The sequence below is a fragment of the Desmodus rotundus genome, chromosome 3 (genome assembly GCF_022682495.2).
Source record: "Desmodus rotundus isolate HL8 chromosome 3, HLdesRot8A.1, whole genome shotgun sequence".
NCBI lineage: Eukaryota > Metazoa > Chordata > Mammalia > Chiroptera > Phyllostomidae > Desmodus > Desmodus rotundus.
In genome coordinates, this window is record NC_071389.1 from 172997133 (window position 1) to 173010961 (window position 13829).

The 13829-nt window shown below is 38.5% G+C and overlaps 1 protein-coding gene across 5 annotated transcripts in view; it reads right to left on the minus strand.

Annotated features, from left to right (window-relative positions):
- The window catches only part of PIK3C2G (phosphatidylinositol-4-phosphate 3-kinase catalytic subunit type 2 gamma), a 280978-nt gene that overhangs the window by 235407 nt on the left and 31742 nt on the right, over window positions 1-13829 (minus strand). For all 5 annotated transcript variants that reach the window (XR_011651038.1, XM_071221070.1, XM_071221071.1 and 2 more), the window contains exons 6-7: window positions 8846-9003; window positions 1374-1488 (exon numbers count right to left, since the gene is read on the minus strand). Coding sequence is in view for 4 of the 5 variants with exons in the window: in XM_071221070.1 (XP_071077171.1) it covers window positions 1374-1488; window positions 8846-9003 (273 nt within the window). In the remaining variant the exon portion in view is untranslated. The remainder of the gene's footprint in view (window positions 1-1373; window positions 1489-8845; window positions 9004-13829) is intronic.

Here is a 13829-nt window from a genome sequence, read left to right on the forward strand (position 1 = left end):
GGTCCACATTATACTTTTCCAAAATTCTGTTCTTCAATACTTTTGCTTTTGGGATGCTTCCTACTGATGATGCTGAATAAATATATTTAATAACGTTTCTTTTCTTTGCATCAAATATTAGACATCAGCCAGTGTCCAGATGTATATTTGGAGACTTGCACATTCAGAAGATGAATTTTGATGAATGAGCATTCAGTGTAAGATCGCATTGCTGGAGTGTTTCTCCTTGCTCCTTGGACATGCTGTCAAAACCACATGTTTGTTGGTAGAAGAAGCAGCCTAGCCATTGAGGGTTGTCAATCTTTAGATACTCGTGGAAACAGAAAGAGGAAATGTAAGTGGTAATACACCTTATTAAACGTTTTAGTCTTTATTTCTTTCCTGTTTAGAAGAACTATGCAATATTAGCAGAAAAATATTTAATTTCTTATAATTATATTATATTTTCAAGTTAGGTTTTGAAAGAATTTCAGGACAACTGTTATTGTGGTTTCTATCAAATAAGTATTTGCAGTTGTCACACTTGAGAACAGGTTTGTCTCATTGTTTTAAAAGGTTCCTGAATAAAGAAATGAGGAAGGTATTTTTAAACTTACTACCCTATGGAAATGTTACTAAATATTTATTTACCTAGGTTTTATTAAAATAATAAAGTTGCCAAATATTAGTATAGATTAGTTATAGTCATTTATTCCCTAATGGAAGTTGAAGGATATGTATATATCAGGGATTTGCTTACTATTTGAGTATAATAGCCTATGTATATTGATATAATTTTTTAAAAAAATTTTATTGTTATTCAGTTACAGTTGTGTGCCTTTTCTCCCCATTGATATAATTTTTTAATAAACACAATATTCATTATTATTCTCTCTAACATGTAAGTCATTTAAATTTTTAAAAAGTTTTTTATCAGATTCAAACCCTATATGATTTTTAAAACTTAGTAGTTAATCAACATAACAATATCATTTCAAATTTTAAAATTACTTATTACAAAATAATTTATTTTTTAAAATTGCTGTCAGCACTAATAAGCTTTATTACAGGTAAGTTTAGTTGGTTTTCCCAGGATATTCTTGATGTCAAAACTGAAAGTCCTCCTGTCCTGGGAACCTTGTAAGTCCTGAGAAAGCTGAGATGGGTGGTTGGTCACCCCAGTCACAGGCCAATTACATATCTGTTGCCATTAACACAAAAAATACCTAGATGACTCATAACATTTTCAATTCACTGTGAGGGGGCCAAATTTGATTGAATTATTCTGGTTAGGAGGGTTAGGCTTGTACAAAGTCTGATTAAAGGGAAAAAAGTAAATGCTGCTTGACATAGGTTATTACAATGATCAAAATTTACCTTTGTAAGCTACTTACTTCTGTAAGAATTCTTCATAGCCACATATACTTAGAAGACAATCTTTGTGGAATAACTGGACATGTGTGCAAAAATGTAGAATTTCTGTAATTAGGTCTTTGACAAGACAATTAGCTAAAAACAAAGGTGAATAATAAAAAGTTAATATGAGCTTATCATATATATTGGCTAGGAAAAAGTTTCTGAGCACAAAAAGTGATATGCACATTATGACCTATTGTCTAGTTCCATTAAAAGGAATTGAAATGAAATGCATCTCATTTACTGGTTTCACTAGATTTGGAGATATTTTTGAAAAATATTGTTTGTGGTTTTTTTTTATTAACCTGTCTTCATATTACATAATAGAGCTAGGTATTATATTCTTGATGTTAAAATCTTTGGTACATTGCAATTGTGCATAAAACGTATTCTGCTATGAAGGTTACCCTTAGGGACTGGGAAGATGCCAAAGAGATTACATAGTGATAAGTGATGAGCCAGGAGTCTAAACTGAATCTATCATTTCCAAAGACTGTGCTCTTAATGATTCTAACTCTCCAAAGCTGATTCTTCTTCCTTCCCAAGTAGGAGTCACCCAAGGTTCTCCCTTGGGCAACATTATAATAATCTTAATGAACATGGGGTTTCTTTTTCTACATTCTCTGGGACTCAGAAAGGGCTTTGTCCTTTCATATTTACATTCTGTAATCTCCTCCCCCCTAAATTTTACATGCATATGCTATTTAACAGTAGCCACAGCCTTGCTGACTTATTACAATATGTGTCTAAAACAATTGCATTTCTCTGAGTAGTGTTTTGTTGGCGATGAACATGTTTACTCTGCTGTGGCTTCTTTTATTGATACAATTTTAAGTTTGTAAGGAAAGATTTTTGATACAAACTGGCTAACAAAAAGTAGCACAAATGATATGCAGGACTTGCCCCTATGAAATAAAAAAAGGAAGAGTACAATGATAGATTTCAAACTGTAGGTTTTTATGGTAGATCAAGACATTATTAAAGATGTGGTTGGATAAACAAATAGTAAAGATCTCAGGGAATTATGGATTGTGGAAATACTTTGACAGGGAGAGAGAATCTTAAACACACTGCTGCTTGGAAATATTGAATGAAATAGTAGGAATTGAAGTTGAAAAAAAATACGGCCACAGGAAAAATCATGACTGGAAGGGCTTTGACAAGCAGGGGAGAGCTTTGCCAGTATATGACACAGTAAAACATCTTCACACAGCAGTTCACTTTAACTGACTTGCTTCTCCTGTTTCCAGGACTGCATCCCCTATTCTATACAGGGCATCCATGAATTCATGCCTTCACCACAATCATCTTTTCATGTACATCAAAGACTTCGTAATCCAATTTCTGCCTATTATTCCTCCCCTGTTCTTTGCTTTGATATGTCTTACTACCTGATTCATGTTACTCTTTGGATGTTTCATTATTACTTCAATTTCAGCATGTCTAAACCTGAATTATCACTTTTCTCTTTGAAGCCAAACATTAACAATGTGAGTTACATTTCTCATCCATATTGTAAGCCAACAAGCACTGTGGCTTTTTTAAAGTAGATTTTATACCTGTACCTTTGTTTTGGCAGCCAACATAACAATTTTCCTAATTTCTTGTAGTAATCCATCCGATGGAATTCTTCTCAGTCTGCTGCCTGTATGTAGAAGGCTAAGGCCCATTTGAGATTCTTTAATTACAGTACTCTGCACCTTAAATCTAATTTCTTATGCATCCCCCTCTATTCTTTTACATCGCTTTTGAGATGTTAAATATCACTGCTTTTTACTAAATCTTACTTCTTCGATGCCATTTTTCTTATACTGGGTTCCAATTCCATCAGTTAAATCCCCTTTGTATGTTCATTATCTCCCTGTAAACGTTGAAATAAGTCTGAGGCTGTTTCCAGAGGAACTGCCTGGCGCGTCTTGCTTCTTGAAACTCTGAGCTGTGTGGACTGAGCCAGACCTTTGAACTGGGCTGAAATCAAGGTTGTTTTACAAACAGTTTTTGGTAACGCCAGCAGAACAGCAGACTTTCTGAGGATTGTGGACTCTATCTGAAGATACAATCAGTAGCCGACCGTGTAGAGCTGAAGAGTGACCGAGGTTTATAGCACCAATGGAAATTTTCTTCTTTTTCATGTAATTATTGCTTTCCTTCCCTCATAAACCCCTTTCCTTTGCCCTGTAATCAGGACACTATTTGTGTTTCATTCTGACTTTGTGCTTCAGGACTTACGTTTCTTTGATCACAATAAACACTATTGTCTCTCATTTTCACTTTTGAATTTTAAGTTACGACTCTATTCTAAATTGCTTTTGTCTTTCCTAAAAATGTTCTCTATTTACTCAATAAAATCTTCTCTTATCTATCCCATTCACTTAATGTCCTTCCTTCCTTCCTTCCTTCCTTCCTTCCTTCCTTCCTTCCTTCCTTCCTTCCTTCTTTCCCTCCTTCCTTCCTTCCTTCCATCTTTCCTTCATGCATTTATTTACCATCCTATTACTGAGAATCTTCTTTAAAGAATAGATAACTTCTGCAAACAGTTTTCAATTACCCTTTAATCTTTACAAACTGACTTCTACTTCCAATACTTTGGGGATTGGATGACCTCATAATAATAGTTCCATCTGTGCATGATCTAAATATATAAAGTAGTGAAAGTAAATACACTGGCTCCAGAACGACTTTGGAGTTGGAAATAAGGACAGGGGAATCAACCTCATTGAAGTTATAGATAAAGATTGTGGAACAGAGAATTTCTTGTTTAAGACCTGGTCTTCTGGAAGGATTCCATTTCCTCAGTTTTTGGAAAACAGAGTTCTCTTGAGAAGAAAACTCCTGACCTATGTCCTCCTCTTTACTATATAATTTTTCTTATTTCTTAAGTTTCTAGCAAAAGCTTCTATCTTTTATGAAAGTCATTTTTGATACCATGGACAGAAAAGGGGCCGCATACCAAACCTGACAAGCTCAGGACAGGCCAGCATGGCAGACCCTGCAAGCTCAGAGGTCAAAAGTTAACCACATAGGATGATCTGAACATAAAACCTCTTAACTGAAAGTAGGTCATAGTGGGTAGTCATGTCCTAGGTCTGCAGCTTCTGTAACAATGATCCATCAATGGGTCTGTCTATTGTCTTTTTGCATCTAAAATAACATACCTTCGAAATGTCAGGGTAATCTCCATTTCAGATCCCTCAGGGCACACTCACCACACCAGGGCAGAGACCACAGAACACCTCATTGTTATCTTGTTCCCCAAATGCCACCTTTATATGCTGTGTTAATTATTAACTACCCCGTACTCTCCAATGTAAACAAATTACGTGTCTCTCCTTTTTGTTACGTATCCAGTGTCAGAGGTTTCTCTGCTTTGCTTTCTCCCGCCCCCTTCATCTATCATCGGTGGATTTCCTGCAACCCTTCTTCTGTCTCCTCCTTCAATTCTCACGCAGAACATAAGCTGCAAGACTGCCATTCTCAGGAGCATTTTCTCAGTGCGTTGCGGTTTTGCTTCCCTTCAATTCTCATCAGTTTGGCTGAAATCAACTCATAAAAATTCTCTACGTGGTGGGATGGTTCTTCTGTAGATAGTATTCTATTCAGACTTTCGTTCTTTATAGAATCTCTGTATCACTAGTAAAATGCTAATATAAAGTTGTAAGGGAAGTACAGTTGAAGGGTTCGGAATAGGCCTCCCCAAAATGTACCAGTTTGGCATGCAAATTACTTTGAGCTGAAGGTAATCAAGACCATGTGGGGTCATGAGAAACTTTTATTTATCCTTAAAGAATTTAAATTTGGGCCTTGGCCATAATGAGTTAAATTTGGGCCAGGTATAACTTTTGATACGTGTAGGACAGAGCAAGCACATACTTACTCCTCATCTGCTTGCGTTACTGTACTGGGAATGGCTCTCTCTCCTCTGAAGCCCCACGGTGTCCTAACTCATCCTTAGCTCAGAGATTCATATTTACAACTTTTTAACCTTCTGTCTCTGAACCTATCACGTATGTGGGGTCTTTCACTCTCTCATGTATTTGGGGGTCTCATATGTACATAAGCCATTAAATTTGGTTGAAGCAGGGTGCAGCCAAGAGGAGGGCCCCAAGAAGGGATTTGTAATGGGGTCTAGGACTCAGGGTGTCCAGGAAATATTAGAAAAATGTATGTAGGATGTCCTCACCCCCACAAGCCTGAGCCAGGGGGGATGGGACACATGGAACAGGGCCATTCAGAGCTGTTTTGGGTAGCAAGAGCTTTGCAGCTAACCCCTGGCACAGTCATTTAACATATCTATAACCTTTAACTGGTTTCATAGATATGTTAAATAGCTGTGGCCCTGCTTTGAGCCAGGGAGATGGGAGTGACTTCCACCCAGGATGGGTCTGGGAAGCAACTCCCCCTGGTTACAGGGCCTGCGTGAGAGCTTGGAGATGATTGGCTCCACGCCATGGGGCCATACCTGCCCAGACTTACTATGGCAGCCCAGTAAAGCTGGAAGAATACGGGGATGCTGGCAGGTGTAGCTGACTGTAGGAGGAGTCGGAAATGGGGCTGCAAAGGAAGATGGGCGCTGGGATTTAAACCTAGGCCCAGCAGCCATAGAAGGGGTAGACCACGCGGCTCCAAAGTAAATAGAGAGTAGATCATGCGGCTCTGAAGTAAATAGGGGACCACACGGTTCTGGAGTGAATAGGAGAGAACCACGAGGTTCTGAGGGGAAAGGAAGAGGACCACGCGGTTCTGAAATGGGGAAAAGGACCAGACGGTTCTGAAGGAGAGTAGAGAGGACCATGTGGTTTTGGAGTGCTTCTTTTTGCCACGCGGCTTAGGCAGCAGGAGAGACTTTGCAGCCATAGAGAAAGGGGAGAGAGGACTCTTGCTGGTGAGCCATGAGAAGGTGCTACATGGCTTTGGATTAACTGGAGATTGCAGCAGCCACACAGCTGATGGTGCCGGGAGCCTGAATCACGGACTTCTACTTCCTTTCCTGAGGCACGGTACCCCGGACTGGGCACAGGGAGAGGGAAGGACTGTGCATCTGTGGGTATTCTAAAGGACCTTAGTATCTTATTGATGACATTAAGCCAGTACTCCAAGTCTGTGTAACTTTTAAATAAACAATTCCTTTCCTTTTCACCAGTCTCTGGCATTGAGAGACGTCTTTCCTCTGGTGGCGGGCATTGAGAACCTAGCAGGTGGGCGTGGGGGAAGGAACCTCCAGAGACAGAAAGGGGGGATCCTTTCTGTAATAATTTATCATGAACTACCCCCTGCCCTGCTCTATAACATGGTCACTTTTTCTTCTTCATCATTTTCACATTGATTTGATTATTTGATGAGCCAAAATAATCTAGAAGGGTAGAGGAAAATTTCTTCCTCTCCCACAGAATTTTGGCACCAAGATTATTTTAAAGTGAAAATATTTGAAAATTATTTGACTTTCTCTTATCTGACTAAAACAGATACTCCCTAAAATACAGCTACCATTCTTTGTTCTGAACTAGTTTTCTGCAAATTCCAGGAAGGAGACAGACTGCCTACCATTAACATGAAAACAAAAGAAAACAAAACAATACAAGCCTCCATTCTATTCTATTAAAGCTCTAAAGCATCCCCACAAAACTTCCAGCCTCACCCCCACCACACATCTACATTAAGTTGGTATAAAAACCTCTACCTGTAGGTATTCAGCAGGGAATTTATTACCGAATAACTCCTATGCATGTGTGAATAAGCCTTGTCTTTTGTCTGTTAATTTGTCTATTGTCAATTAAACCACAGCACCAGCCCCCCTTCAAATGTAAATAGAAAGAGGAAAAACTGTTTCTTCCAACAATGGCATATGCTACTCTGTATGCTTTAATGAAAGTGTCCTTTCTTTTCTAATTCTTCCTCCTCCATCTCTACTTCACCCTTTCCTCCTATTCCTTACTTTTGTAAATACTTTTAACATCTTTGAGGATGCAGACATCCTCTTTACCACTATATATCTCTAACTCTAAACTCAATGACCTAAATTACTTTACTGCAACTTCTAATAAAAGTAAAAAAAAAAAAAAAAAGGACTCTAGCTTGCCAAATTCAGCGAAGGAATATCTGGAGAGTGGGAGAGAGATGTTGGAAATTAAATATTGTAAATTGTAAGAACAGGAGTGGTTTCCCCAGTTCATAATTACTTTCTCTTCTGCAGCAACTGAAGCCAGCCTTACCCAAGCTATTCTGATTGGATCAAGTAGCAGAACCACTGCTCTTGGCTATGCAATCACAATCCTGCTTTTAGAAATTTGGAATTGGATCCAACAGAGAGATTGAAATTTCTTTAGGTAGCTAGCCAAACAGAATTTAAGTTTGAGAGCCTGGCTTTCCATATGTTCTAGAAAAGCAAGGGACATGAGTCAGCAGAAAGCAAAAGAAACATGAGAAGCAATTATACAGGGAGAAGATGTGGTGAGAAGCATAAAGAAATTTTGGACTACTTGTTTTTCTGCGCCTTGAGTATATTTGCAAATTTTTGCTGAATTCCTACTTTTAAATTATGTAAGAAACTCCTAAATTATTAAAAAATGTTTATTCTTTTTCTGCTTAAGCCAGCGAGAGTTGGTTTCTGTTAGTTTCCAACCAGATGGTCCTATTAATATTCCACCATATTGCTATATTTGTACTCACCTCTACTCAGAGCCTGGACTAGAGAAACAAAGAAAATAGCCAAATAATAATAATAATAGTAACAATAATAAATCAATGAGAAAACATTTATTGGGTCATCAATACATCATTATTGATTTGTCAATCAATAGTTGATATGTAGAAATGTATTTAATAGCAACTAAATTTTGTTCAAAAAACTAATATTGTTTTGTAAAATAGTTGACCATAACTGTGAAATAAAATATTAAACAACTTCAAAGGCATTCGAAATAAAACTTTAGAGAAATAAGGATTATCTGGTAAGTTTCATGAACTACAGATGCCTGGGATCCATCGACAGGGATTGTGAGTCCATTTGATTTGGTGACTGTGCTGGGCTACACAGGGCTAACATGCTTCTATGTATCTAAGTCTGTTTTACCTCATGACTTATTTATATGAAATGAAATAGTTGTTTCTAATGCATGTTCATTTATATATACAGCTACAGTTTTTATCTAGACTCTTTGAAATTTGTTTTTTGTTTTTAATATTCTAAAAGCAAGTTACATGCTTGCTATACTTGCTATTATTTTATAGCAAGAAAATAAGGTGTCCTAGGGTGAGCTATGTGAAGAAAGCTCTCCAAAAACAATAGCTAAACAAATGTTAACAATATGTTTGCAGCTGTTCTCTTCCTTCACTGCAGGACAAAATACTACCCAATAATACTACTTCTAATGATTTTCATCAGTGGACTCAAGGCTGTGCAGCCAATACGAAATTTATGTAGATTTTTATGCTCATCTGCAAGGTTGCTTACCATGTGGCATCAAATGAAGTAGTTGTGTTGAGTTATCAATAAAAATATTTATACTAAACTTAGTATTGGAAAAGAGTTGCCATGGAAATGCTGTAGTAGCGCTCCAGATCTTCCCCGAATTGGAATCAATGTTAGCTGCACGGTACGTTTCTCTGATCCTGAAAAATATATGGGAAAATAATACTTAGGAAAAGTTAAGAAACTGCATGCAAGGTTTCCTACAGAAGATTTAAAAGATGAAAACAGTCAGTAGCTGATTTGTGGCACAGTGCTATCAGGGCATATTGGTAAAGATAATAACACCAAAAATAACCTCAAAGGACTGATCTTCAAGCTTTTCCAGGGGCACCTCATTTGAAGCAATTAAGGATACATTATCATTCATACAACATAAAAAGTACTCTGTACAATGATTACTTGCTTCATTCACATTGCTTTTGAAGCTGATCTCTTCCCCTTGGTTTTTGTTCATGCCTAAATTTTTAAAGCTGGAAGTCACTCATCTTAATATAAGAATTTTGGTAAACAAATTTTCTTTATCAATTTAGTAAATGCCATTTTGGCTGTGCATTTTCCTGAAAATTTTGGGTTTTCATCTTTGAGCTCAAAAGTCATTTATACATTCTGAATAATTACTTTTTGCTCAAATGAGCTAGAGAATTGCAAAATAGTTTCTCCTTGGAACCAGAAGCCTTGAGTTTAATCCTGGCTCTTCCATTTAGTAGTTTTATAGTCAGAGGAGAGTTATTTGACTAGTTTCTCTGCACAACGGAGGATATTTATATCTATGGTAGTCCCCATTTAACTGTGGTTATGCTTTCTGTGGTTTCAGTTACCCTAGTCAAACATGGTCTGAAAATATTAAGTAGGAAATTCCAGAAACAAACAACTTACGATTTTTAAATTGTGTACCCTCTAAGTAGCATGATGAAATCCCGCACTGCTCTGCTCCCTCTGTCTGGGACATGAGTCATTCCTTTGTCCTCCCATTAGTCACTTAGTATCCTTCTCAGTTATCAGACCGACTGCCAGGTGTCTCAGTGCTGTGCTCAGGTAACCCTTATTGGCCTTAATACTGTTCCCCAAGTGCCAGAGCAGAGATGTTGGCAATTTGGGTATGACCAAGAGAAGCCATACAGTGATTCCTTTAAGTGGAAAAGTATATATGTATAGGAAAGGAAATAGAATTATAGGTTCAGGCCTCTGCAATTTCAGGCATCCACTGGGGGTCTTGGGACACATATCTGTGGGAAAGGGGGGCCTATTATACTGCATTTTAGATTTAAAGTGTCAGATTCCTGGTATTAGTTGTTAGCTTGTTACAGTAGCATATTCCTGAAGAATCAATACTGATATCTTTAAAGACCCTAATTTAGGAATCCAAATAGTTAATTAATTTATTAGTTAATTAATTAAATTGATAGGAGTGACATTGGTTGATAAAATCATATAGGTTTCAAGGGTACAATTCTATAATACATCACCTGTATATTGTACTGTGTGTTCACCTCCCTAAGTCAAGCCTCCTTCTGTCACCGTTTGTCCTCCCCATGTCCTCTCCTACGTCTCTCGATGCCCTGTCCCTTTGGCAATCACCCCATTTCACCATGTTGTTGCCTGTCTATGACTTTTATCTTTGCAAACAGGCATTGTAAGTTTTCTTTTGTGAAGCAGATAAGAAATTAAAGATAAATATGTTTATGAATTTACTTGCTTTGGTTTGCATTTTTGTATGTGTGTCTTTCAGTTCTTCTAACATGGTTGAGTTCTTTAGGGCAGGAACTTTGCTTTTTTGTTTGCTTGTTTGTCTTATATTTGAATATTTCATGATGAACTAGTTATTAGGCATTCAAATAGCTTTTAAATTAATAATTAAATAAGTGATTCAAATCTTTAATTCCAAACAATGATTTAATAGGATGCTGCTGTAGCTGATAAATAAGCTAAAGTTTATATATATATATATTTATTATATTTAAAGCATCTATAAATGAATAAAAGTGAAGAGATATAAGGTGCAAATCTATTAATTTTTCAAAACATTCGGGAACCTTAGCAACTGAAGGGACAGAATTATATAAATTTTAATTGCTAATGAGAAATTGGTCTTTAAAAGAAGCATCTACCTTTATATTAAGAAGTTTACCTTTAGATTAGTTAAAAGAAGGTCAGTGATTTTTTTGGCAATATCCCAGTGGAAAAAATTGTTTTTCAATGGACAAACACTAATGCATTTGTTCAAATTCTGGCATCCCATTCAAGGTAAGATTAAGCTATTGAGAGAAAGGTGAAGGAGGAGAAGATGGTGACCAAGTCTTTGGAAGCTGAGTCCACTTGCTCTTGCCCCCAATTCGATACTTGGCTAATCTCCAAAAGAATAAACTGAACATTCAACAGAGTCTTAGCTGATATTAAGTTTGGATGCCAAGGAGTACAGAAGACACTTCACAACAGACAGTAAGGAAATTTTATAAGTTCAAGGGGAAATACCCCGGGCGTGGTGCCTGCAGCTCTGGAGAGGTAGTCAGAGATGGCAGCTTTGCAGCTCCCTCCCCTCTCAGGGCAGAGAACCCCCAGACCTGACCCAGGAGTGACTTGCATACTCTAAGTTGGGGAGATCCAGGCTATACACACACACAGAGTGAGCAGCCCACCCATAGCTGCAGTGGCAAATGCCAACTGGAACAGTGCCAGAGAGAGACAGGGATTCCATCTGCACCTCAGTCAGGCAAAGGGGGTTGGCTGTGGCCAGCTGTGACTGTGAGAGATTCCTGGTTTTTTTTTTGAGCAGTGGTGTGTACAGAAAGTCAGACAGTAAATCAGTGCTGCAGTGGGAGTGCCTGGAGAGATTTTTTAAAGGGGAGCTGAGGCATACTGGGTAGGGCCCCTGTGAGCAGCTGCTCTGCCAGCAAGCCTAAAGGATTGAGGGTGTGGTTTGCTTCCCCTGAGTGCAGCTGGGCAGAGAGAGCAGAAAGGTGCACAGCAAGGGGATGCCTCAGCCTGGCACAGCTGGCAGGGCAGAGGCTGTGCAGAGTGAAGAGTTCGGGCCTCTTTCGGCTGCAAGGTCGGTGGGCTGGGAACTGGAGGACAGGAATTGAACACCTGAGATTATTTACAGCCAGACAGAGCCCCCTTCCCTGGCAGGAGATCAAACGTCCAAAAAGGGAAAGACACACCCAGCCCCCACCTCCTCCTGCAGGATCTCAAGCATTACCAACAGTGAAGTTTGCAAAACAGGCACAACAGGCCCAGGAACCCCCGAAGGGTGTTTCCGCAACCGAAACACAGTAAGAGAAATGCCTAAAGGGCCCAGTTTTGAACTTCTCTTAGGGAGACTACACTGGTTCCTAGGGCCCTATTCCACTGAGGCCAGCAAAGCAGGGAGATCAGAAATTGGTGCAGCAAGAGGGAATCAGGACCCTGCCCAGCCTTAGCTTGCACACAGAGCTACTGTCAGCACCAAGCAGTAAAGAGCTGACTCTCTTACACAGACTGGTCCAGCTAATTCATCAGAAACTACACATTATTGGAAAGAAGCTTGGACAGCCCAAGACAGGTGGTACAGGAGCAGGGGGAAAACACCCATAATTTTTCGAGAAGACTGAACAGCACTTCCCAGGTGAGACCCAGGGGTCCTACCCTCCCAATTGCAACAGAAGACCCCTCTAGAGGCAGGGGAAGTTCATACAGGCAGTGCTGCCAGAAGTTAGATGACCTTCCAGGGACCTTGAGCTGATAAAAATCCAGAGACAGATCCAGAAAGAGAAGACAGAAGACAAACACTAAACTCTGCTGAGGTGAATTCCACCACAACGTTCTTCAGAACTTGCATTATTTTTTCTTTATTTTACATAGGTTTTTAATATTTCCTCTTTTGCTTCTATTGTATCCCAACCAATTCATAAGCCTTGTCTTTTATTTCTATTCTTTTTATTTAGATTTTATATTATTTTTTATTTCATTGTTATTTCAAATCTCACCTTGTACCCTTAGCTTGTCGTATTCCATTTTACCTTCCTCCTGCCCTTTCTTATCTGAGTTTGGAATTTTATTTTTTTCCTTTTCTTAGCCTGGAATATACTCTTTACTCTTATTATTTCTCCTCACCCTATCCTCTCAAAATCATTTTCTTTACTATAGACATCTCATATTCTCTTTTGTCTTTTGTATAATACTCTTATTCTCTTTCTGCCTTTATTAACCTTTGCTCAGTTGTCATTTTTATTGGCCCTGTTGTGATTTTGCAGCAAGTTTGTTCCCTTTGGTTTACTACCTTTTTATTTCAGAATTCATATTATATCCTTCCCTTTTCTTAATCCATTTTGCCATTGCCCTTCCCTAATTTCATTATGTTTTAAATTTTATTTTATCCATTCTTTGTCTTCTTTCTATTCCATACTCTTATTATTTTTCCTCCTCTTCCTGCTCAAAATAATTTTTCTCTCCTTTAGCCATCTGATATTCTTTTTTCCTATCCTATAATATTCTTAATCTCTTTCCACATTTACTGATCTTTGCTCATTTGCTGTTGGTATTGCTGATGGTGGTAGGGGGTGTATTTTCTCTGGCATGGCCTTGGTTTTTCTGGGTGGTATTGCTTTGTTAACCAGCTCCTGTGCAGCAGCACACAGGACATAGCAGGGCTTGTGACTCTCAGTCAGCCACCTGGAGGGGAGATCCCACCAATGAGTGATCCATCAATAATCAATGCCCAAGTACAAAAAGAGAGCCCACATAAGCTGAATAAAGGGAATCCCTAAAACACCCAGATCAGGAGATAAAAGAGACCACACCATTGAGTTCCATAAAACTCCTACCCCAGAAGGCCACCCCACAAAGAAGGGCAGTCAAAGCAGAGCAATCTGAGATGTAGAAACAAATAAAAAAAAGTCACCTGAAATGGGGAGACAAAGAAATAACCTCCAATGAAAAAGAAAGGAGGAATCCCCAGAAAAAGAGCTGAGTGAAACTGAGGCAAGCAAGC